General features: G+C 38.7%; 1 protein-coding gene, 1 non-coding gene and 1 pseudogene across 2 annotated transcripts in view; 1 reads left to right on the top strand and 2 right to left on the bottom strand.

Annotated features, from left to right (window-relative positions):
* Positions 1–10,817, top strand: part of ARPC4 (binding protein) — a 61,617-nt gene extending 50,800 nt beyond the window's left edge. Inside the window, exon 8 of the mRNA XM_087668320.1 lies at positions 10,439–10,817. Within this exon, the coding sequence (XP_087524446.1) occupies positions 10,439–10,528 (90 nt within the window). The 3' untranslated portion in view covers positions 10,529–10,817. The remainder of the gene's footprint in view (positions 1–10,438) is intronic.
* Positions 1,131–1,788, bottom strand: LOC148013625 (uncharacterized; annotated as a pseudogene).
* A 14,903-nt stretch (positions 10,818–25,720) lies between the features above and the next one.
* Positions 25,721–25,792, bottom strand: TRNAD-GUC (transfer RNA aspartic acid (anticodon GUC)). The gene has a single exon. It is a non-coding gene; the product is annotated as a tRNA-Asp (tRNA).
* Between the last annotated feature and the right edge of the window lie 521 nt (positions 25,793–26,313).

The raw sequence follows: 26,313 nt of genomic DNA, 5'->3' as shown, positions 1-26,313 counted from the left end.
TCAATAGCCCAAGTGTCACACTGCATCAATGATCATAACATCATATATAGTGTACATGTGTCATGTATCATGAGAGTCTAAGACTCATGATAAGTAAACTAAATCAAAGATCATCATCATGATCTGAGGTTGCTCTAGCTACTCCTGAAGTGTCGGCCTCATCATCATGTATATCATGAATTGCTGCATCTCCCTCAACATTAGTATGTGTCTTCTTTTCTTACTGCATCTTCCACTCTGTGAATGGATCGGGCTTTGTTGTCATATTGTTACATATCATCCTCAAATTAGCACTAACGAATACTAGATCGTTTGCCCTCTCCACACCAAGACGGTTCCTTTTCTTTGAAGCAATGTGAGCATATGTACTCCACAATTGCTCCAAACAAGAGGAGCTAACTGACTAACTCAAAATACTGATGGCTAGTTGCTGCAACTCAGGACCATCCGAACCATAGTCCTCCCACCACAAAGCTGCCCAAATCTTACAGTGATCCTCCTGTGCATCCCCACAACCAAAAGAACCCCGAAAGGTCCTATAACATGAAAGCTGATCTCTGATCTTTCGTCTAGTGCCATGATCAGGCACTAGACGAGACAATATAAGTCTCCATGCATCCATCACCTCAATGTCATTCTCCTGACCCTTACCCTGGAACTCAGGATCCAAAACAAATGCAGCTGCATGCATGGGTGAGCTATAGGAGTTCCACCTCGTCACAACTAAATGGTGTATCTCCTCATATGCCTCATCATTTGGTGCTAACTCTTGTAACTTTTCATTCAGCCTATCCATAGCCTCATATACCTTGCCAATGCAAGGTTGCATAGCATCCATAACCGTGAATAAATGTATAATAGGTGATATCATAGCATCTTTCTGCTTTACATCATCCCAAAAGGTGGAGTTATTTGCTTTTTCCAAGCATAAGATACCTATAGGAGTATCTGCCAATGTTGATGAGGTAAACTCATCACTAAGAAATAACTGTCTCAAGACACCATTGCATTCTCTTAATCTGCCCAGCATCAAGAAGTGAAAGGAAAATCTGGTATCAGAGTATTTTAAAAGTGTCTTCTTCGACCGCAAAGAGAAGTGATGGCAAAGAAACTGGTGATTCAAAACAAAGCTAACCATTTGAGCTTCTTGCTCTATGACAGGTGCAATCCATGACAGATTACCAATATCCTTTAGTAGGTTGTTCAAGCAATGAGCCATACAATATGAAACTGTGATTGCGGATAATATCCTTGGATAATAGCACCTGTTGCCCTATTTGCGGGCTCTCCATTTGCAACAAATCCCACAACATGCTCTAGGCCAATAAGCTCAATACCTGTAACCCACTCTGCTGCAAGTACATCTGCTGACTTTCCTATCCCTGATGCATCATGTGAAGATATGAAATACATTGCCCCACGAGAATAATCAACCATACCATGAATGGATCGCTTGCGTGTGTCACTCCAACCATCAGCAAACAAGGAAACTCCATTTTTAGCCCACATGCTCTTTCTAGTCACTGTTGCTTGCTCAACAAGGCGCTTTTCCTTGTCGAGCAAAGTGGTGCGTAAGGTCTCTGATGATAGAGGTACATACGAAGGGTCATACTCACCAATCTTCTTGCACATCAATTTAAAAAACTCTGACCGAGCTGCACGAAATTGAACGTGGTCATGATAAAAAAAGTGTGCCAATGATGTATCCACCTCTTCCTTCTTCTTGGAATCCCAACTAGCATCAAGTGTGCTCTGTCTACGTGCAACACGTGGCCCTATTGATGCCATGGCCGATGCAATGCCTGCAGTAGTTGTGGAGGTAGCACTTCTTGATACTGACCCTGCTCTAGATACATCTGATGGGGATGGTGTCACAAAAGTTGTAGGGTCAACTGCAATATGTCGTGGTCTAGATGCAAGATATGCTTGTTGACCTGCTACACGGTCAGGAAGCTCTCTTTGCTTCTCGAAGGTCACATTTAGACAAAATTGTGCCTTTGAATTTGGCTCATGTAGGAGATGAGCTTGGACCTGATTATGCATAAATATTAAAACAGAACAAGTGGCAATTGGTATTCCATATTCTAATATTTAAGTAACTTTGAAAAATTAAAACCAATAAAAATTCGAAATACAAATGCTCGGCTCAATGGATTACCTTGTTTGCTCCACTAGTTCGCTTGTATGGGCAAAGCTTGCAAGTCCATGGTCAAGATCCTCCACCACTCAATGGGCGGTTAGCATTTACTTCTTTCCACCATGACCAATTATCGGACCTTCTTTCTCGACCACCAACCGGACGAGCAGGGCGGGAAGATGAAGCCATTTTAAGCTGAAAATTGAAATAAAAATGGCTTGAGAGAAGTGAAAACTCGAGTCTCGAGAGAAGGGAGAAGGCTCAAGAGTCAAGAGTCAAGAGAGAAGGGAAAAGGAGAGAAGGGAGAAGAAGAAGAGAAGAGGAGAAGAATGAAGAACTTGGAACTTGGAGAAGAAGAAAGACTCAAGAGAAGAGGAGAAGAAGAAAGAGAAGGGAGAAGGTCCAAGGAAGAAGGAATAAGAGAAGGGAGAAGTGAAGAGAAGAAAGAAGGAAGAAGAGAAGGAAGAAGAAAGAAGAAAAAAGAGATGTTGGAGGCGGGAGGAGACGGGGGACTGGCACGGCGCAACACGGAACGGGGGCGCTGCGGAGGGAGTGGTCATGGGGACAAGAACGGGCAAACAATCTTGGCCGGGAGCAGCACGTAGGAGCCGGGCGAAACGCGCTATCGTTGATGATCCAGGCGGGAGCAGTAGCCGATTGAAGGTAAGTGGGTGCCACGTGGCGTTCCCTGTCTAAAACGGGACAGGGAACGTTCCGCTAGTTCACAACGCGTCCCATGACAGCTTCATGCCAGGGACGGCGATTTTGCGTGTCGGAGGGCCGTTCCGGCCATTTCTTGCTACTATAAATTGAGCTATTGTCCTTGTTTTCCAGCCCCAAATGGATTCACTAGCAACAATAGAGAATCATCAAAGGTTGTAATCTTCAAGAGAAAGTGCATCAACAAGAATCATGAGCTTCCCAAGGTTGTGAATATATAGTCGTTTTCTCCAGTGGTTGGGAAACAATCCCAAAAGTGGACAACAATAGTCCAACGCCTCTCCCCAAGAGCTCCTAATTGCAAAAATGAGATTTCCTTTTCTCCTTCAGCCCCAATTCAGCCTTACCAAATTTTGAATAGAAAGTTTTGCCAAGTGTCAACCTTCCTTACCCATTTTCTGACAATTTTCAACCTTATTAAATCAATTTTTAAAATATAAAAATTAATGTAATAATTAGTTTGTACCCAAAAAAAATCAGACCAGCCAATAATTAAATTGGCTAGGCCAATTTGTTACCTAAGCATACTAGAGCATTTATTAGCTCTTGAACTGGCATTAATTTATTAATTAATGTCAAGTTCTTGATGTCACCTGGTATCTATCACCTGGTATCTATCAAGTACAATTTGTTACAACTTTTGCCTTTGGCACCTATTGACTTCTTCGGGTCCTTGGCGTGTCAATATGAAATAACTAACTTACACAACCTTGCACATCACATTTACACATTTGATTAAGAGTTAATCAAATGCTAAGCTGAGTATCAAAATTTTATGTCCCCATGGCAAACCTCTATAAAGAAATGCCCTAACACAAAAACACAAGTACAATTGTACGACGAAGCACAAAGTGATAATAGAATATAGTTATGGCTAGGGCAACTCAGAGACAATGAGCACAGTGAATAATTTGGAATGACTAAATCTGAATAATACAATGCTCATGCAGCAAACACACTATGCAATGAATGAATATTGAACCTCAAACTCTTGTGTCTTGTCTCAAGGACCAAGGAGCTAGAGAGCGTGTTATACTCCAATGGATCGTGAAACGCAACAAGGTGGCCTTTGAAGATGTTTGGTAGTAGCAAACACAGCAATATGGATGGCAAATTTGTGTTAGATAGGCAAGGAGAGAGAAAAGCTGAAAATGCAGCCTTTGGAGATGGGCAACAGCCTAGGCGGCAATGGATGGGACTAAACATAGCCTACAAAGGGTCAAAAGAGTGCCAGGTGGCAACATGAAGCCAAACATAGTCAAGGAGATGTTTGTGAGGTGTAGATGCACTAAATGCAGCAGCCTCAAAGCAGTCACCAGGCTGTAAATGCAGCCTCTAGGTGTTGGTGTTAGCTAGTAGTTGGAGAAGATGATGAGGATAGCCAAGAGAAGGTTGAAAACTGGCGCCAGATGGGTATAGACAATGTGGGGCAGTTTCGGCTGAGATTTCCTCTATGAATGGGGTGTGGGTAGCGAAGCTTTAGCACTTGAAACTTGCAAATATAAGATTAGACTAAGTGGGAGGGAAAGCTGTCTATTTATAGTAAGTTTGGGGCCTTCTAAATTAGGGTTTACACATGGGACACTGAAACTTTCTCAAACCGCATCAGTTTTAAAAAAATGGTTAAAATTCATTAATTAGCTTGAGTTTTTCAACTACTTAATTAAGGCTAATGATAATTTAGCTCAAAACCCCTCTTTGGTCCAAAAATGGAATTGAAAAGAGACTATAAACAAGCCCAAGCCATTTCAAGTCATCCAATCAATGATTTTATAGTTTTGAAGCTCATGGCCAAGATTTATGCCATGGGTCCTAACTTGAGCTGTATAGTGGTTAGTCAACTATGCCCGAGGCTTTGACACTAGGTCAAAATATTGAAGTTGAGAATGAAACTCAAGCAATAAGCCTTGCATAAGCTCAACAATATTAGAGGCATTTCTAGCCTTCCATGAGCGGATAACCTTGTATGGAACAAGTGTGGGATCGAGTTGGGGTTCTAACCCCTCTACAATATCCCATAGGTTCTATGAGTCAAGGACATGTCTCATTAGATTGGATCAAATAGCATAGCTATACTTATTAAAATGAGTCTTGTTAGTGAAAGCATGCTTGGTTGATGAGGAAGAACCATGAGGTGTCAGATAGGTGTGGAAAAAGAAGGATAAAGTGGATAAGGAGGTGGTGGTCAAGGGGGATAAGGAGGAGGAGGTGGAGGTAGGTAGAAAGAAATAGGTTGTGAGTGTCCAAAAGGTGCCGATTGATGCAGAGGCACTAGAACATGAATGTTTCTAGAAGGTGCTAGTGGAGATTGAGGCATTAGGATATGTGAGCCTTGTCCAAATGTCGGCCAGGGCACAACAAAATGCCTAAAAGGCCTTCTAGATAATGCCATGGAGACACACTATAGTACTAGCTGATCTACACTTGATAATGGGTGGAAGGGAATTCCAAGCCGTGATAAGCCCAAAAGTGTGTGGAAGGGAGGACAAGTCTCCATCATAGGTACACCACCCGACTGAGGGAAATAAAAGGTCCTAAAGGTTGTGCCTAAGGGTGAAGGATCTTTTGATGTGATATGTGAAGACATTTGAGATATGCTTAATGGATATATGGAGGAGGTGCAGTGGAAAAAGAGGGATTGGTAGGAGATTAAAAAGATTAAAAGACTTACAGGTGGAGGAATTAACCTTTTCTACTCTTCATCTTACTTAGAGTTCAAAAACAAATGCCTGTCTTTTCCAGGACCTGCCATGGGTATATACAAGGGTAGGAGATGTGATTGGCATAGATGAGAGCAGTAGAGAAGTGAATGGTTTAGGTGGAGATGAGAGAAGTAGAGAGATTAATGGTTTGTACTCCATGTCCTTTTCCACGAGAGGATGGCCAATCCCTTGTGGAGCTTCCATTCTTCTTGCAAAATCATTAGACCGATGCACTAAATCTATAGGAAAAATGCAACGCACCTATCAAAAGGACCCAGACCCATGACAACACAATTTGGGATTGTAGCCTTGTAACTTCAGCCATTGCAGTCACATTGTTCCTTCTCTCTCTTGCATTCTTCCTTTGTCTCCTCCTCTCCGTGTTCACTTTCCTGTTTCCATTGTGCACTCTCACTGGTATCAGAGCCATGCGTTGGGAGCTGGAGATCTTTGAAGAGGAGCACTCTATATGTACCAGCCATTTTGGTCGCTAGTACAGGCTGAGCAAGCTGTTCAGCAGGAGGACAGACCTCCATATTTGTTGCATTTCATGCACAAGAGTGTTCCACAGGTTCCTACCCTCTTAGGTAGCTGTTTTCTCTGCAGTTACCTGTGTTTTCAGCAGGATCTTACGGATCAGACCTATCACCATTTGCGTTTTGCATGTGGGCTGTTTTCTCTCTGCTGGGAAGCTGTCACACAGGCTGAATGACCTATTTACAGGTGGACAGACTCATACTTTTGTTGTGTTTTTATACTGGCTGGTCTTTTGTGACCTGGGTGGCTTGTTCTTGGTGACAAATGCCTCCAATGTATTTAAAGAATGAACTACAACTGTAAGTTCTAAGTCATATATAGGATAGTTCAGCTCATTCCTCCTAAATTTCTGAGATTCATAAGCCACTACTCTTCCCTTTTGTGCCAACACATATCCCAATTACTCTCCATTGATATCACAAGATAATACAAAAGGTTTTTCCATCTCAAGAAATTTTTAAGTACAATTTTCAGCCACTTTTTGTTTCAATGTTTCAAAGGCTTCCTAACATGATATGTCCAAACAAAAGATTTAGTCTTCTTAGTCAATTCAGTCAAAGGACTCACTATCTTAGAAAAGTCTCAAATATGGATTTTCTCATACTGAGCTAATCTTGAGACCTTCTTTAGAAATAACTTTTCCTAGATCAACAATCTTATCTTTTGCAAAGAAACATTTACTCCGTTTAACATAAAGCTTATGTTCCCTCAAAATCTGAAGAGTTTTCCTAAGATGTATCTCATGTTCCTGATGATCTTTAGAATATACAAAGATATCATCCAAGAATGCAAGAATGAATTCATCAAGATGCGGATAGAAAATGTTATTTATCAAACACATAAATGTGGCCAATGCATTGGTTAATCGAAAGGCTAAAACTATAAATTTGTACTGACTATACCCAGTTCAAAAAGAAGTCTTGGGAATATCTTCAAACTTTATATGGATTTGATGGTAACCTGATCATAAGTCTATCTTTGAAAAACACCTTTGCACCACTTAGCTAGCTCAATAAATCATCAAGGTGTAGAAGGGGATATTTGTTTCTTATGGTTTGCTTATTGAGACCCATGTAATAAATACATAGTCTATATGTCGTGTTATTTGAACTTTCTTTCCGTTTGGTAAGTTCGCATGCGAGTACCAATTTGGAAAAATCGCATCATTGTTGGTGTGTGTTTTTCTTGAAAAACGCACCATTCATGAAAAAGCCTCTTCCAGACGCATGGAGTCATTTTGTAAACAACTGATCAAAACAATTCTTCTTTCGCATCTTCTAGAAATTCGAGATTGTGATTATGAATATGATTATAATTGTAATTGTGAATGAGAGTGAGATTGGGATCCCTTTCATGTACATGACATAAGCTTGGGGTGGAATGAGCTCCTGATCAGAGTGCATATTTTGATCATGCTATTGGCTGCTGCTCCTTTGTCTCCATCATATTATAATATAAATCTCTCTCTCTCTCTCTCTCCTTTGTAATTGTTTATCAAAAATCATATTGATTTTTATCAAATTGATTGTGTTTCATTGTTCTTCTTCGATGAGTTCAAAAACTAAGCAAATTGAGGATCCTTTGCCAACAATAGAGCAGACATATTAATCGCTGTCCTCAATGAACTTTGAATTTGTTATCATATCCTTCACTTTCTTGCTGATTATCAATATCAAGAGGCCTAGAAGGACTTGCATTTTGGTCAACACCAACATTTTCAGTTTGTTGCCCATGTTGTTGGTCTTCTCCAAGATCAGCCAATGCATTTACCCCTTCATTTTGTGAATTTTCAAACCGACAAGCATCATCACTACTCGATTCATTCTTAGGATATGAAGGCGTTTTTTGTAATACTCAGCTGAAAACAATTTCAGTACTTAAGCAATGCCTCTAACTTTCAATCAAGTACTGTGGGCCTACCAATTCAAGAGAGACTTAGCAAAGGAAACATGAAACCACCCTTCCTCAAGATAAAGGGTAGTAATGACTTGATTAAAGACTAATTAAAGCAAGTACGAAATTCACATAAATTGAAAGTCAAATATTACCGATTAGTTCTTGGACATTGGACACCTTGGTGGCCCCAAAATTGGTGCCCCTTGTGGTATTTCTTTAGCTTGGCCTCTTGAAATTCCTTGAAATTCCAAATTGTAGCTATGGAATTCCAAGTTGGTTACCAAATCCTAATTTCTACTATAAAATTAGAGCAACAATTATTCAATTGCATCCTTCTAAGATTGAATATGGCTGAGATCTTTTAAGGCAAGTTGTAAAGTGGTTGAGAGAATAGAGAGGAAGCTATAGAGAGGAAATTCATAGATTTGTCGACGAGAAATTGGTGAAATTGAGTTGTTGTCCTTGTTCTCCAATTCCAAATGGATTTATTAGCAGCAATAGGAGCATCAAAGGTTGTAATCTTCAAGAAAAAATGCATCAGCAACAATTGTTAGCTTCCCGAGTATGCAATCACCTTGACCAAAATGGTCTCCAACAGCCCCAAAAGCAAGCAGCAGTAGTCCAACACCTCTCCCCAATAGGTTTCAATTGCAAAAACAAGATTTCCTTCTCTTTCAGCACCAATTCAGACTTCCCGAACTTTGAATAGAAAGCTTTGTTAAGTAGCAGCCTTCCTTCCATTTTCTAGCAATTTCCAATCTTTAAAACTTAAGATTACTAATTCTAAAAATCAATTTAATAATTAATTTGCGCTCTCCCCTAAAAAAAAAGACCAGCCAACAATTAAATTGGCTAGGCCAATTTGTCACTCAAGCATACTAGAGCATTTATTAGCCCCTAAACCGGCATAAGTTAATTAATTAATGCCTAGTTCCTAATGTCACCATTGACATTAATTGCACCCATTGATTTCTTTGGGTCCTTGGCTCATCAATGTGAAATAACCATCTTACACAACCTTACACATCACATGTGCACTTCACATCTGCATATTTGATTAATACTTGATAGTGCTAAGGAAAGCATCAAAATTTCACCTCTCTAGCAAAGGAAGACTTGAAAGTACAGAGATTTATGAGTGGTACAAAATGGATTAAACAATTTCCTCACAATATTAGCAATCATCAAGGGTGATTGCATAGCCTAGAGAAAGAAGGTAAATGCATAAAAAGAAACAGCTTAAGGAGCTTGATACTTGATACATACTCAAATCTTACTCTAGGTAATGCGGCCAAAGTGTACTAAATTTCCAATCATGTTGCTAAAAACTTGTGCCTCAAGAGAAGAGCAAAACAAAAGGATGTGTCAATGATTTAAAATTTGGGGCATGTGCGATAATCCTTTCGCCAGCACCCTGAAAAGTACCCAAAGAGACTTGTTGTGGAAGGGTTACTTGTTCTTTCAAAGCTGGCTAAGTACTCTTTCCCACCTTTCATATATTTTTACAAGGGAGTAATATTGCTACTAGTGCCTGTCTAATTTCCAACCCTTTAGACTCAGATCCAATCCCGGAATCAACTCAAAAGGCTGGTCTTAAACTCTCTCTCGAAAAAGCCCCACAATCTCCTCCAAAAACATACCTTCTGCAAGCTTGAGGGAGTAAGTGAACTGGCTTATACTGGTCATGTTTCCCTTCAAATTTAATCAGAAAAATGAACCTTGGGTAGCATGGCTACGAAAGTAAAAAAGGAATCATGTTTTATGGTTCACTTTGAAAAAGATTTGCCCATTTCTTTTTAGCGAGGAAGAGATTCAAGGCAGTATAGGTGGGGAGAATTTTTCTGATTGAGGGATTCAATGTATAGAATGCCCACAGAGGTTTCAAAACAAGCGGTTTAGCATTTTTTCAGACTTTGGGGACTAAGCTTATTTTATGTTTTTATCATCAAAGATAATTTGTTGGTTATGGAAAAGTACTTGTGGTATGTTCAAAATGTGTGTGATCCAGGAGACGCAGAGACATTGTGTTTGAGTCTGTCCTAGGGTCTAGGAGGTTTTGTGGGGAGCTCTCCTCTCAGGCTGTCGTTGTGACATGGGGAGCCTGGCCGATAGAGAGTTTGTGAGCCTTCTATATTGCATCAATGTCCCTTTAATTAAGGAAGGTAGTGAAAGGGTGGGGCCCCACTTCTCACCCAATGTTAATATTTGTGTGTTGTCTCTTTTCTCTGTTGCTCTTGTCAATCAACTTGTGATGTAAGTGATAATTATGCACGTCATCTTTGTAACATGGTTTTATCATGGGTTCTTTAGATGCTTCTTTCTTGTTAGTGTTTGCTCTAGAGGTTTGAATATGCTGCCTTCTTCCCATGATATAGGTGCTTGTTACATCTATGACAGAATGGGGGTCTGCCTACTGAAATTCTAATGGAACTGCTTTATTGACCAGGACATAGACAAAGAGATTAATGAGCTCAAGCTATCTGTGAATACACGAGGACGGCTAGTGGCAACGGAGTTTTTGAGACAATTCACTTGAGGACCTAGCTTGAACAGCAGTGCCTGGCTGTATTGCTGCAACTTAGGTATTTCAGATTTGAGATATACAGATTTGAGATATACAATTTGATACTTCATGCAAAGTACATCAAAGTTAGTTGGCCAACTTCTCTTTCAACTGTAAACCATATCTTTACAAGATATCTCTTATAAATGATGGATAAAGGTCTACATACTCTCAAATTTTTAAGTCCAAAATGTTGGGCTGAAGATAAAAACATGCGTCCTCATTTAATGTGTTTCAGCAGCTCCTTTTTTTTCAGCCTGCCTTATGGACCTGTTTTAAAGTCTATCCACAAATTTGTGAAATTATCTGGGTTTGTAGAAAATTTTAAAGGAAAAGGAATAAAAGGACTATTATTTCTAAGTCGGTTGTAGCAAGAGGGGTAAAACCCCCACTCACTTCCCTCAATCTTCATTGACCAAGACCCCAACCCTACAAGCCCTCCAACAAAGAGTACCTTCAATCAAACTTCTTCCACTCATTCTCCCATGGATGCAATAAATTCAGAAACGAAAACATGAGAATGTAAGAAATTCCCATTAAGCAAATAGTCTGGGGAAGAAAGTGCTGTAAGAAATGCTCATTAAGCAAATGGTTTGGAGAATTTGGAGTTCCTTTGAACCCTACATCTAAAGGAGAGCACATCTATGCATAAGAGCATTTGCCTTGTGGCGCTTGTTTCCTTCTTGGTTTGGCTTATGAGCAAAAAGGGCTGGTTAGGGAGACAATATAAGGCAACCTTCATATTAGATATGTTCATCCATTTGATGTGGATTCACTCTCCATTGTTTATGGGCATTGATGCTTCCACTCCTTGCAACTTTCCTTGATGCCAACAGCTTTTTCATTCCTTAATCACAAATGAACTTACACTAGCATAGCTCAAAGCACAACCAAGTGAAATCATCAAGAAGAAAGTAGCTAGAAAAGAAGGAAAATGGGAAGTTTATATGATATGAGTAGCTTAGAGAGCTTGAGCACTGAGTTGCTTTAGGGAAGCACAGCAAAGAATGGCCAATTTATTGAGGTGTCTAAATCATCAAATATAAGTGTGAAAAGCGTATGCCCTAAATTGATTTAGGCTCCAAATAAATTTAGCAACTTTTATAGCTTTTGCAATTTGTTTTATTTTTGTCCCAATAGTGTCTTGAATTTCTTTTATGCCAAATGGCAACCTTGAAATGGTTTATAACTAAAATCTTAATGTGTACTTCTTTGTCTTATATGCCTTTGAGCCATCTAAAAGGACATTAATACAATGTTCTTTCATTATGACTCTTAAAATTCTCAAATGCTCATTTGTGAAGTATATTTGTATTCTATCATGCACAAACATCAAATACCCATGTGTAGAGCATATTTGCATGTAAGTAGAGAATTGTAGATGATAATTAACAAACTTCTACCTTTATTCAAAAGTATATGAAAACATAGCTTTGCTCCAAAGAACCAATGCTACAATTTTTCTCTCGTTCACTTGACTTCTTGTTAGCACCTATCACGATTCCCCAACAACATTAGAGAAGACTATGAGATGCTTGGTTGAGTATTGTTAGCAAAATAATTTAATGCAACTATCCATACTTCAAACATTGGGCTTCAATAAAACTTCCATGATTCTTTGAACACCATTTCTACGGTGTAAAACTTGTAAACTTTGACTTAATACTTTTGATTTAGGGAAAGTTTATATATATTTGTAAGCATAATTATCTTAATTTAGCTCACCTACAAAAGAATTTCAATCTTGAAGATTTTAGACTTTGTAGAGATTTACACAAGATAAAAATTGTCACATATTACTAACAAGTATACATATATCCATATAAATGTACATACTAGGATATCCTCCACACAACTTCGTATGTTTTTACATTTCACCTTTGATACCTTCTCCAAAATTCTAAGTTTCATTTGGTGCCCAAAATAGCTAGGATTCCTAAAATTGACTATAAATTTAAATGATACCACTATCTATATACATAGACAATGTGAATTTTGAGCTTGATGTTGTCAAGAAGTAAATTGGAGAGGGAGAAAGAGAAGAGAGATATTGCAAAAGAGAGAAAGAGAGTGACAAGGAGAGAGAAAGATAGGAAAGAGAGAGAAGCCATTGAAGTTGAGAGCAAGGTAATGAGAAGAAAGAGAGTAATGTATTAATGTGTCAAAAGATGATAAAATTTACATGTTTCCTCCTTTTATACTGTTGGTGTGACATGGCATCAATATTATTTGCACACTAAATCATTGTTCTTCTCATCTTCTTACAATCCATCTCGTTCCAAAGGTTTTTGACCTCAAAAATAAACTTACAAAGACTGGAAAAGGATGAATAGAATAAAGTGTTATTCTGTTTTTAACTTTACAAATGAAAAAATAAATGAAAGATAAAAGACCTATGGACTAAGATGGAAGAATAAGAGTAGGTTGTAGCTATATACACGATCAGGAATGCTTCGAAGGTACTTGGAGCTTTAAAAGTTTTCAATTGATGAGCTCAAAATGAAGTAGACAACTTATTGTATAAACAGATCATGTTGAACCAAATTTGCCATAACTTCTAGTTAAAGTATCAAAATGAGATGTGCCACATGTCAAAATGTAGCTCTTGAAGAGTACTTTGGTTTTATGTAGGTGGCATAATTTTGAAAATTATGGAGAATAAAAACTATTCTAAAACAATTTGTTGTCAAGTCCCTGTCTGCACTATAAATGGTTCCATAGTTAGTAAGCGTGAGCCATCAATGTGTCCCTTAGGAAAGAAAACTCCTCTAATATGGAATCAAGCCTCCAAGAAGTTTCCTCAAATGGTAGACCTCTCCATTTGATCAAGTATTCAATGATGGAATGAGATTGAAGCTTCTTCTCACGCTGACCCATGACAGCCTCTAGGATGTACTGAATAAGATCTTCATCATCAATAGGTAGCATTTCATCAACTATATCAATAGGATCACCGTAGAAAGGCTTGAGCTGACTAATATGGAATACATTATGAATCTTAGTGGAAGAGGGTAGCTCCAATCTATATGCCAAGTCTCCAATACACTTCAAGATCCGGTAAGGGCCATAAAATTTGTGAGCAAGCTTGTTACTTGATCCATCTTTCAAAGTAGAGTACCGAGACTTGGTATCTTCAACAAAACCAATTCTTCTTCTTGGAACTCTAAAGATTGCCTTTTCTCATCTACATACATCTTCATTTGGTCTTGAGCTTTCGTAAGATTCATCTTGCACTGTTGAAGAAGGGTCTATCTGCATTCTTTTCAATTATTCTTTCCCATGAGGATTGATTCTTTCATTAAAGATGGCTGTGGGTAAGGGCACCTTATAGCCATACATAAAAGGGTGAAACTCCAATGCTAGCAGTATGAACGGAGTTATTGTAGGCAAACTCAGCCAAGTGTAACCAAGAATCCCATGAATTGTGGACAACATAACATAAATGGCAAAGATAAGTCTCTAATCACTTATTTACCCTTTCTGTTTGTCCATCAGTCTGTGGATGATAGGTCATAGAGGGAGCCACTTTAGTGCCCATGGATGTAAAAATCGCTTGCCAAAAGTTATCCATAAACTTTGAATCTCTATCATGAACAATCACTTTGCTGTGATAATCCATGTAGTCTAAAAATCCGCTCTATGAACTGATTGGCCACTTCATAAGCAATAAACTGGGTCTTGGTTGGAATGAAATGGGCTACCTTTGTGAGTCTATTCACCACCACATATAAACCATTCCATCCCTTTTTGGTAGTAGGCAAGCCAATAATGAAATCCATGGTAATGTGCATCCATTTGCTTGTAGAAATGGGTAATGGGTGGTCCTTATTCTGTTGACAAGGCATACACTTCATGACGAAGTCTTTGACGTCTTTCCACATCTCTTTCCAATAGAAGCTTTTGTTAATTCTATTATAGGTTTTGAAAACTCCAAGGTGTCCAGCTAAAGGCAAAGAATGCAACTCCTCTATAATTTTCCGTGTAAAAGAAGAAGTGGAGGGATTGATAATCTTGCCATTTAACTAGATGAGGCCATTTTAAAGATGATAATGTGAGTTATCTTCCATGAGACCTTGCTATAATTTTTGAAAAATGTGGCTGAGCTCTTCATCCAAAAGATAAGCCTCCTGTAGTTATTCAATCCAGTCACTATGTAGCTCAGTCATTGCTGAAACTTTGCAAGCCCACATACGAGAAAGAGAATAAACCACTGCTTTGTTTTTGCTCCTCCTATGAGTGATGTCAAAATCATAATTTTGCAGTGTAGCTACCCACGTACACTGCGTAGAAGTCAGATTGGATTGGGTGAGAATATACTTAAGAACCCTGTGATCATTTTGAACTCTGAAGCGGCTACCATACAAATAATGGTGCCATTTCTTTATTTCATGCAAGATAGCCAACGTCTCCTGGTCATAAACATTCATAGCCATTTTCTTATATGTAAGCTTACGGCTTTCAAAGGCAATCATTTCATGCTCCTGTAGCAAAACAACCCCAATGCCTCAGTCACTGGCATCACACTATATGGTAAACTCCTTCAAAAAATTCAGGCATACTAGAATAGGAATAGAAGTAAGGAGTTACTTTAACTGGTTGAAGCTATTATCTACAAGAGCATCCTTAAAGAAAGCTTCCTTCTTCAGCCTATCAATCAAAGGAGCTGCAATAGCCACATAATCTAAGTGAAGTAGTGGTAGTAGGTGTTGGTCAATCTTTAATACACTGCACCTTCTTGGGATCCGCGTGGATCCCTTTTTCACTAACAATATGTCCCAAGTATTTCACTTCAGTCTACATGAAAGAGCATTTCTTCTCCTTAGCAAAGAGTTTGTAATATCTTAATATATCAAAAACCTTCCTCATGTGTGATAGATGGTCATGAAGGATCTTACTACAAATCAGAATGTCATTAAAGAAGACGAAGATAAACTGAAAGAGGAAAGGCTACAAAATCTTGTTCATCAGACTATGAAAGGTAGCTAGAGCATTTATAAGCCCAAATGGCATCATAGAAAATGATAGAATCCTCGATCTATCCTAAAAGCAGTCTTGATTTCATCACCCTCTTGCAGATCTCATGATACCTTGACCTCAAGTTAATCTTCGTAAAGAATCTAGCCCCCTTGAGCTCATCAAGCATATCATCAATCCTAGGTATTGGACACATGTTCTTCACTGTGATCTTGTTAAGGTCCCTGTAGTCAATACACATCCTGAAAGATTCATCTTTCTTTTTAACTAACAAGACCAGAGATGCATATAGGGTAAAGAATTAGATTCAATGAATCCCATCTCAAGAAGCTCCTTGATTTGCTTGGCTACTTCTTCCTGCTCACACTTGGACAATCTGTAGGGTGGCCTATTGATTGGCTTTTAGTTGGGTTCCAAATCAATGGGGTGATCTATTGCTCTCTTGGGAGGCAATAAAGTAGGTATCTCAAATAAGTCTATGTAGTCTTTTAGAAAAGCTTTCAAGGATGGGTGACTTGCTGAGTTTATGGACTGATCTTCAATATCTTATTCAAGTGTAACAAATATTTGTGAGTGCCTCATTGTACTCCTTTTTGAGTTGTTGAATGGTGATAAGCTTAAAATATGATCTACTAGAAATCCATTGTAAATGGATGAGTTGTCCATCAAAGATAAAACTCCATATACATCTATGAGAAATCCATAGTGATTTTGTCTAATATCTATGGGGGCCCATTTCCAAGGTAATCAAGTTTACTTTTGCTTCATAATTTTCAGCCAGCTATAAAGAAACTTGTGGACATATTTGGGTGTTGATTTCTTCTTCACCATTGGCCACTTAAAGTCTAGTCAGTGGGAAGACAATTCAGCTTGTCCATAATGGACTTATTCACAAAATTCTGTGTACTGCCACTATCTATCAATATGAATACGGTCTGACATGAATGTTACCCTTCATACAGAGTGTATTAGGGCTCTTAGAACCTATCCAAGCATCCATGGAAATGGAACAACTAGTGGCTCATCATAAGTCCCACCTAGGTCAAAAGGAACACTCCCACCTGGATCAAAAGGAAAAGAGTCAGCCGAATCATAAAAATACTCTTGCCCAACTTCTTGCTCAAGATCATCATTTTTAGCAGTAGGTGCAATTGCATTAGTCTCATCAATGTCATCTTCAAAATCCTCAAAGACTAACATACTATGAACCTTGGCTTTTGCATTTTTGTGTACACACTTTGTGGCATGATCAAGTGTATACTTTTCCCCATATTTGAAGCATAAGCCTTTTTCCTTTCTTTCTTTGTAGAGGTCCATAGAAATAGACTTGAGATTCATATTGACTAAAATAGATTTAGGCTTGCTATCCCCTTGTTTGAAATCAACTCTAGGACTGTTTGTTGTCTTGAAATTGCTTTGAGATATTGAAGCATTAAATGGTGGATAAGGTAGCACTCTTAAGCCCCCACTTGGCGAATGATTACTGCCATAAACATTGCCAACTTGTCCCTGTTTGAAAACAATCCTTAGTTGTCCATAACTAGACTGAAATGAAGACTCTCTTCTATATTTCCTTTTGTAGCGCTCCACAAGCTCAATAGCTTTGAAAAGAGTGGTAAGGTTTTGTGCCATGACATCAACTAATAAGGATGGCTCTAAACCATACATGTACTTGTGGAGATTAGCTTCATCACTGATACTCTCTACATATATGGTAAGATTGAGGAATTGGTCGGTATACTCCCTTACACTTTGCTCTAAACCATACCATCTCTATGACAATTTCTCTTTTTCAAGAGGAGAGACAAAGACCTTAGCCATAAGTGTCTTGAAAGCTTCCCGATTCTCTATAAGTATGTTTTCCTTTTTAATATACTTTTAGCAAGTATGCGCAAATCCCTCCAAATGCAAGGAAGCAAAATGAATCTTCATATCATCAATTCTAGGGAATATATCAAAGTAAGATTCGAATTTGAAAATCCATTCCTCTAGATCAAATGGTGAAGATGATTGACCATTGAACTTGGCCAAGATGATCCTATCTTTTAGCTCTCTTTCATGGAAGGGTTGTTATCCCAAAATAGACTGACTGGTCATGAGTGTTAGGCATTGAGCCCCCAAAATGAGATGAAACTCTCCCAATAGGTGGCTGAGAACTAGTATGAAACCTCCCCGTTGGTAGAGGACCTCTAGCAAGTTGGGTATTTAGCCCAAAATCTTGGGAGTTGGCACCATTCAAACTGCCTAAATACTCATCATGTCTTTGTGAAGTTTGACCTACTTCATATTGTCTATTTGGGATACCCCTTCGTCCAATGATTCCATGACCTTGACCATTTTGGTTAGGTGGCTGAAGTGGGACTGAGGGTTCACTGTTTGAATAAGCTTTCTCCTTTGCTTCTTTGGATCCCATTTGCATTTGCATCCATTGGGAGAATTGAGCCATTATTTGAGCATTAGATTCTACTAACTTGTCAATGGAAGCCTTTGTCTGGGTAGGTGAATCCACTAACTTCTCAATGGAAAACTTTGTTCGACTAGTAGACAAGACCATCTGCTCCACTCTTGATAATAGCTCCATATAACATTGGGCATGCTAACTTTCATGTTTACACATGATATTGTTAAGTGCACTGATTTCTCTGTGCACTTGAGGCTCTTGAGGGCTCTCTTGGGATATATTCCAACATAGAATCTCTTATTTACTAAGCATACTCATCATGGGCCTTATTTTTTCATTTATGCCCTTCCATAATAGTGCAATCCTGTAGTACTCCTTGTCATAAAATTGGCTATAACTTGAGCTAGGAAGCTCCGATTCCCAAAATCTTTGATTCAAATCGAAGCCAACAATGTCCTCTTTAAGATGAGCTATAGCACGTCATAACAAGTTTAGGATAGAAAATTTTGCAATTCAATTTTTGAATCTGAACTGTCTAGGCATGCACCCTGTTTCAACCTGTAAATGCCATGTTTTCATATGTAAGGGTAAAATTATGGTTCCAAATGGCTACCAAACCCTTTAGGAGGCTGAATAGGACTTGTGGGCACCCTATAGTACCTACACCTGTACTTCAATAATAAATTTGGTACCTGTAAGGACCTATAAATACCCTATAGTACCCTATAAAGTCCCTATTTTACCTTGTTTTGCTCTTGAAGGTACTTGAGTCTTTGAAGACACTTCAATCTTCCATTCTCCACTCATTGTACCTGTGTGAGGGATAAAACGGCAAGATAGGCTCCCTTCACGGGTTGCGAATCACTAGGAGATAGGCAAAGCTCCCTCCGGGTCGGTTGGTTGCACCCCTTCGGGATCTTCGATAGCAAGGGAGGGTCGCCTCTCTTTTATCCCACTATCTCCCCCGGTATCCACCTTTTTCCTCGGTGGGTATATTAACATGGTAGTGACATACTACTCTATTCGATCAACGTGAAATGCATTTCTAAAATATTCATTCAGCCCCTTTCATGGAATGCAATAGGATGGAAATTTTGAAAGATTGGATGGAAAGAGGGTCTTACTAATGCAATTTAGTGACTCGTTGATTACTAGTACTTACCCTTCACAATATTTCAAGCTTGGGTAAAAGAAATCATCCAATCAAATCAAGATTATGCATCAAAACTTTGTAAATGATATCTATGATAGAATAATATTCAACTTCAAAATAATGGTAGAGAAGTCTTGGAGGTCAGGAAGGTCCAAAGATTGAAGAAATTCGAGCTTCCAAGTTTGTGGCTATGGCTACCCTGCTGTGTTTTAGGGTTTTCAGCAAAGGGAATGAAAATCAGGGCTCCAATTCTTGCTTAAAATTCTTGAAGGAGCTTGCTCTGAGTACGCCAAGGATAAGCAACCAATCTAGAAAATATGTGCAGCAAAAGAAGGATGAGATTTGACCAATAAAATCAGTGCAAATTGCAATGCGATTTTCGGGTTGACTACTGGTCCAATCACTACATAAGTTGTGTGAGAATGGTGCTCGATCTGATCTAGAAGATATGAGAAATCATTGCATCATGGTTTGGTTGGAAGAAATTCACCGGAGAACAAGCTTGAAGGATTTCTTGGCAACCACCATTGAAGCTTCATCCAAAAGCTTTGAAGAGAGAAAGAGAAGCTCCACTTGAAAAGTAACCACAATTTATTTCCCTTCTAAGCCTAGTTAACTCCCATTTAACCTAGTTACCTTCAGATTGCATGAAAATTTAGTGACGACTTGCTATTTTAGCCTTCCACAGTCATATATACCCTTGAAGATTTCCAGATATAGTCTCCTACTAACTGTAGGTGCCCTACAAACCTCTACCTGTCACTATCTATGTCGAGTACATGTAGTACTTGTTTAAAATTGGTTTTTATGGTGAAAATTTAGACTAAAATAGAAGAAAAATGGATCAAAGACCAATGCTCAGATATCATTTGTCACAAAGTGAACTGGAGAGAGAGAAAGAGGAGAGAGAATACTGCAATAGAGAGAGAGAAGTGTTGAAGAGAGAGAAAGAGAGTGACGAGGAGAGAGAATGCTGCAGAAGAGAGAGAAGAAGTGCAAAAGAGAGAAAGAGAGTGAAGAGGAGAGAGAAAGACTAGAATAGGTGGAAGAAAGACAAGAAAGAGAAAGAAGCCATTGAAGCTGAGAGCAAGGTAATGAGAAGAAGGACAATAATGCATTAATGTGTCAAAAGATTATTAAAATTACATGTCCCCTCCTTTTATACCAATGTTAGTGTGACATGGCATCAATATTATTTACACACTAAATCCTTATTCTTCCCATCTTACTTCATTTATATATTTAGTTGTGGCTCAATATACACTACCAAAATTGTCATTTCAATTTCAATATTCCCCTTGGTCTTCTTTGCAAGGTGTTCCCCTTTGTCTTCTTTGCAAGGTGAGAGGCAAAAATAGAGGGAAATTTGGTGAAGCACCTTTTTTCACCTCCCATAAAGTTAGAAGCCTTCCTTTTCAAAATGCATCAAGCTCTCCTCATGCTTTATTTGGCATCCTTGCCAAGTTTAGTGTTCAAGTTATATAGAAAAATTGAGAGAGAGAGAGAGAGAGAGAGAGAGAGAGAGAGAGAGAGAGAGAGAGTGTGTGTGTGTGTGTGTGTGTGTGTGTGTGTGTGTGTGTGCGTGTGCGTGCGTGTGTGTGTGTGTGTGTGTGTGGTTATTTAAAAAAGATCAAGTACGTGGTTTTAAAAAAGAAAGCCTTATTAAGTATGTTTAAATTAAAAGTAATCTTAAATATCTTGACCTACAAAGTGTGGCATCATGAAATCATCCATTGAGTAGCCATCATAATTTGTACTTTGCATTTCATAATAATTGACTGGACAATTCAATGGATATATTTTAGATACATTGCCAAGACAAGTAACCGTGCTAGACGATTTTAATCTACAAGCTTGTATTTCACAAAGGTGGTTGTGCCATGGATAGAGATTATCCCCTCCATTTATGATCCCTTATGATATCCTCTCTCTTAATTGATCTCTCTCAGTTGTAACTTTTTTTTAAATATTCTTGAGAGAGAGAGAGAGAGAGAGAGAGAGAAGAGAGAGAGGATGTTGAAATGATAGTTTATAATCTTGTCACCACCCACTCTTATTATCTTCAATTACTAAATTAAAATTTATGTACAACATGCAGTTATATATCTTGATTGAAGGAATTTATTAGTGTCAAGATTACTGTTTATCATTTTCTGTCTAACTCAGGTCTTGGGTATGAGTACTTTTTTTATGTATTTAATGTACCAATCTATTAATTTACATGGATTTCATGGTTTTTTAAATATGTATATAACATTTCCTCTAAGATTTACCACCATTGGAAATTGGAATTGTATTGAAGCTCTCCAATTTTAGTAAAATGCCTAGCCTAGTGCACAACATAATGATGTACATGACCACATCTGCTATTATTATTGGACTAGAAATAGGACTTGGAAAACATAGCTTTTCTTCCATAAGGACGTGGTTTAATAGTTCATCTAAGAGGCAGGTTGGAGCTATCTAAAGAGATTCATTATCTAAAATACTTTTTGCTCTTCTATTCTATAATCCCACTAGCTATTTGTGTTAACTTTAGTTTATATGCATACCATAGTTTCAAGGGTGGATGCTTGGATTCCATCTTCCCCTTGAGTGGGCTCATCTCTTCCTTGGTTGAAGTGTGTTTAGATAGATGGTAAAAATCCAAGTCTTTGGGCCAACTCCATAAGTAGATCCATGAGCAAATATTTTGTTATTTGTGGGTGCCTTGCATCAATATGATTGTGCTTCTCTTTCATAGGTTGCATTATCTCGTCTAGCCCATCCATTTACAGGTTTATGCAAGCAAGTAAATCAAATTATCAATTTCTTTAAAGCACCCAAACATTGGTTTTTAAACTAGATTAGCCATGCTAAATGTAGATCTTTTTTGTATTGGGCCTAATCAAATACGGGCTCAACTTAGAGCTAGCTTGTTGGTTGTCTTGCCATTTGTAACTCTCAATCTACTAAGTTGTTTTTGAGTTGTGATAGCATCCTTAGTTGGCTCCTTAAGGGTCTTTCTTTGAGTCGTTATGGCTTCTTTAGTTCCTTTATTTGTTGTGAGGATGGTAGTATTGTAGGTAAGGTTTAGTCTTGCATACCAATTGTTGCTATTGTGGCATCCTCTTTGAGGTTTGATACTAGCAACCAATGTTAACTTTGGTATTACATGGGAAAGCCACCTTTCTATACTCTATTGCTTCAATGGATGCCTTTATAGCTTCTTTCAATTTTCGACTATAGGATCAATCGTTTTTTGACTATATGATCAATCATTTGAGGGGTTCTATTTGGAAGAAAGGGTGCAAGTGTCTTCATAATAGCCTTGGTGGGCAAAACCATGTCTTATGTATCATACTTGTTTGATGCTCCATCATCTATAGTGCTTAGGCCTCTTTGTCGCTCTTTTTCTTGATTGTTATTTTGTGGCATTTGCTTTTGTGCAGGATGGGAGTAGATGGAGAAGCCCCTAGTGATGGTGATCTACTAGATGATCTAGAGTAAGTTGCCAATGCCATAGTCAAAGCAGAGATGGGAAGGGAGAATCCTATGGTACTTGGGAGGATGAGATGAAGACTATTTGGGAGGACATGGAATTTCTCTTAGATTAGCAAGAAAGTTCACTAGCCTATAATCATACCATTAGGATATTTACACAATGTTAGATAATAATTCAAGTCTAGAAAAGGGACATACTCACCAAAATTTTCAAAGAAGTGATACGTGTTGATGACCTACTAAAGGAGAGGAATATCAAGGCTTTTCAACCAACATGCATTATAACCATCCATAATGAGAGATTAGCCATTCACAATGAGTAATCTATCTCTACATTCAAGACAAGGGGAAAGGTGTGGACCTCACTCAAGATGTGGCTAGACTTAAACTGGAGCTTTCAAAGCTTCAGGAAGCATTGAAACGACCTGTAAGAGCACATATGAAGTGCATTAATTGTGGCAAAAACCACCTCCCATCAGAATGCCTTGATTCGAGATCACACACTTGTACAAATTGTGGAAGATTTGGACATGAGGCCATGCACTATTGATTATCTAGGAGGTTTCCATATAAATTCAATAGGAATACCTAGACCACTTGGACCCATCGACACTCATCCACCTAGCAATGCACCTCTATACTTTGTAGAAGAGCCACTAGAAGAAAAAAAGTATGTGAGCCCTTATGTCACCAATGATGAGAAGAGGTATCTAATTTTCATGGATTTTAGATTGGTTTCAATGATGGCTTTGGCCAAAGGACGAGGTCAAGGCATGGGTGGAGCCCAACCCCAATAACTTCACCTATTGGACTTGTGGCCACTCAAGGCACATTTCATCAAGATGTTTAGAGAGAGAATCAACCAACAAGGACAAGGTTGATTTACAGTGTTGTGAAAGTGGTGTCACACATCTATATGACAATTGCCCTAGATGAAAATCCTCCACTAGTTTAGCAATCATGCCCTTAGTGCCGTTTGGATTGTTTGGCATAAAAGCCCTAGATGATGATTCTACATTGGTATCACTAAACATAAGTATAGTTCAAGCAAAGCAAGTTGGCATATCAATGCCTAGACTTAGCAATCTAGATGCATCATTCAATAGGGGGAAATTTGGAAAAAGAGGGCAAAAGCAAAGATAACCTTGAAGACAAGTAGTGCCACAACATGGACTAAGGGAAAATGAGTAAACGAGGTAGAAGCAGAGACTTCTGCCCTAAAAACGAAAGAGTAAGGAAGTGCCAGAGTTAGAGAGTACCCCGATCCATTGCAATAGCTGGAGATAGTAGACAAAGTGAGAAGTTGGGCAAGAGAGGCACAAGTTTATCTCCAAGATATAAGAAGTAGTATTGGATAATGAACTACATGAACTGATGCCTATGAGCCTCACCAACTTCTCCCACCTACATAGGGTCAAGGGGAAATCAACACTGACTGTACTTGAACAAGAACTAAGTATAAATATGACTAAAAAAATGCCATTCCACAAATATGGGAGGCAAGAAATTAGAATGGGCGAACATGAAAGGATAGACACAAATCTATTAGCGACTCTAAAAGAGAAAAAAAAAACCAAGAGCGAAAAGAAAAGAAAAGAAAAGAAAGCATGAAAATATGCGCCCACGAGCAGAACACTACACCTACAAGTCCTCAAGTTAGGCATGGCCAACAGTGTTGGTCAATTGACTTCATTTCTAACCCCTTAGCCTCTCTTTGTCCCCCCACAATAGTTCATGATCCATCAAGTGCAAGATACAGATAGGGAGTTTCAACTCTAGACGTGTCTCCTTGAGACACATGCACTATTCTCTTCTTCTCCTTCCTTGCACTAGTACCATCCACCATCGGAAATGTAAGGTCAACTAGGCATATCAAAGGAGAGTTATCAAGCCCTACAACTCCTAGTAACTACTACCCAAAGAGAACATTGTCTCTCTATCTTATGAGGCCGATATCTAAGCTACCATCACATCTTGACGTTCTCTTCAGGATTCTCTTTGAAACATTTTGTCCATTCTGTAATGGCAACAATTTCCATCTTCATAAACCCACAAGCACCTCACTTCATTGAACTGTTGACAAGAAGGAATCATTGAACTATGGCCTATGTAAGCACGTGCACTCATAGAGTAACCGCATAGTAACCTATATAAGGATTGGGCTTCTCAAGTGTGGGATAACACTCCAGACTTGCCTCGATCCATCTACAATCCTGCCAAAATTTCCTATACACAGAAAATAGGCTAGCACTCCCTTAGGAAGTGAATGCATGCAAGGTTTAACCTACAAAGGACATGTGAAGAGCTACCAATGCAAATCCAAGAATAAAAACCTTTCACTTGTTATGCCATCTCTAAGCATTCCCTATACGAATCCCAATCACATCCGTTATGGAGACAACCCACTACAAACTATCAATCCCTTACTAGCCTGGTCACCATTAACAACACCAACGACCGTCTACCACATTGTCAGCAACTCACCAACAACCATTGCACATCCCTACTATCTCTACACGACCATCCTTGGCATTCTACATCTATGGTGCAATTTGAAGCATGCTACCTGCAATATAGAGTGCCAAGGAGTTGGCAGTCATCTAGGAGGGGGCTAATGTTAATAAAAAACAATAAAGTCCAAGAAAAGTGAAGACAAATCAAGCCAAGCAAAGGCGAAGTGCGCCTCAAATCAAGGTGTGTAATGTGTGAAAAATAAATTTGGGCACATTATTTTCAAGGATGGACACGCGTAAAGCACAGAGAGAAAGAGAGAGAGAGAGAGAGAGATGTATAGATTTTGTCAAGATTGGTTTTTACAATATGCGAGATTTTACATTATGAGAGGTTAACAATTTGAAAAGTTTGTAATTTTTACATGTCGAATTTGTGAGGCAATGAAAAAGACAGCATATCTATTTATTCAAAGGCATGAAGACCACATAGGCTAGCATCCACGTTTAACCTTCTCCAAAGGCAAATAAAGAAAGCTGTCCGCTCCATGAAGATGATCATTTATTGATTTTGCTATTACAATTTACAAGGCGATGTTTGTAAGGTCCAGTAGGATGATTGTGTGTGTCAGAAAAACAAGTGCACACGCCATACGACGAGCAGAAAACAGAAGCCAAAAAACAAAGGATGGGATAGAAAAATTCGCCGTTGCCGGGGATCGAACCCGGGTCGTCCGCGTGACAGGCGGAAATACTCACCACTATACTACAACGACATTGGTGGCAACAGCTTATCTCTTTATTCTGATCTCTTTATACATTAGTGTTGGGACGCAAAAACACACATATATTCATTGATTGAGAAAACGTTGATAACCACAATGCGGTTGTAAAGTACGCTAGAGAAGACATTACACCTGTTCCTTTTTAATTGAAGATTACGTGTTTTGTCTCTTGAATCATGCATGCATTTTTCCTTGTTTGGTTGAAATTTCAGCAAATAAAATTTGTGAAAACATCGTCTATCGAGCCTTAAAACTCGGCACCATGCCTTTGTATGCTATGGAATCAAACTCATAGCCTGAGACTACTCATTCACATACTAGCTTAGAGTATAGCTTACCTGAGCATGGCCAAAGGGACAAGATAATGTCACTATGATGAAAAAGGCTTTATATGAATGAGTTGACCCAAGCATGTTGTTGTGAGATATATGGTAGTGCCTGATGGGCAATGTGATCATTGCCATAGGGCCAATCTAATGACTCTGAGATGATTAGGAAAGGATCTACATCAA

Source organism: Lygodium microphyllum, chromosome 26 (assembly GCF_053477565.2).
Source record: "Lygodium microphyllum isolate KBCC chromosome 26, Lygodium_microphyllum_v1.1.10, whole genome shotgun sequence".
NCBI lineage: Eukaryota > Viridiplantae > Streptophyta > Polypodiopsida > Schizaeales > Lygodiaceae > Lygodium > Lygodium microphyllum.
This window is presented reverse-complemented; position numbering and strand designations above follow the sequence as displayed.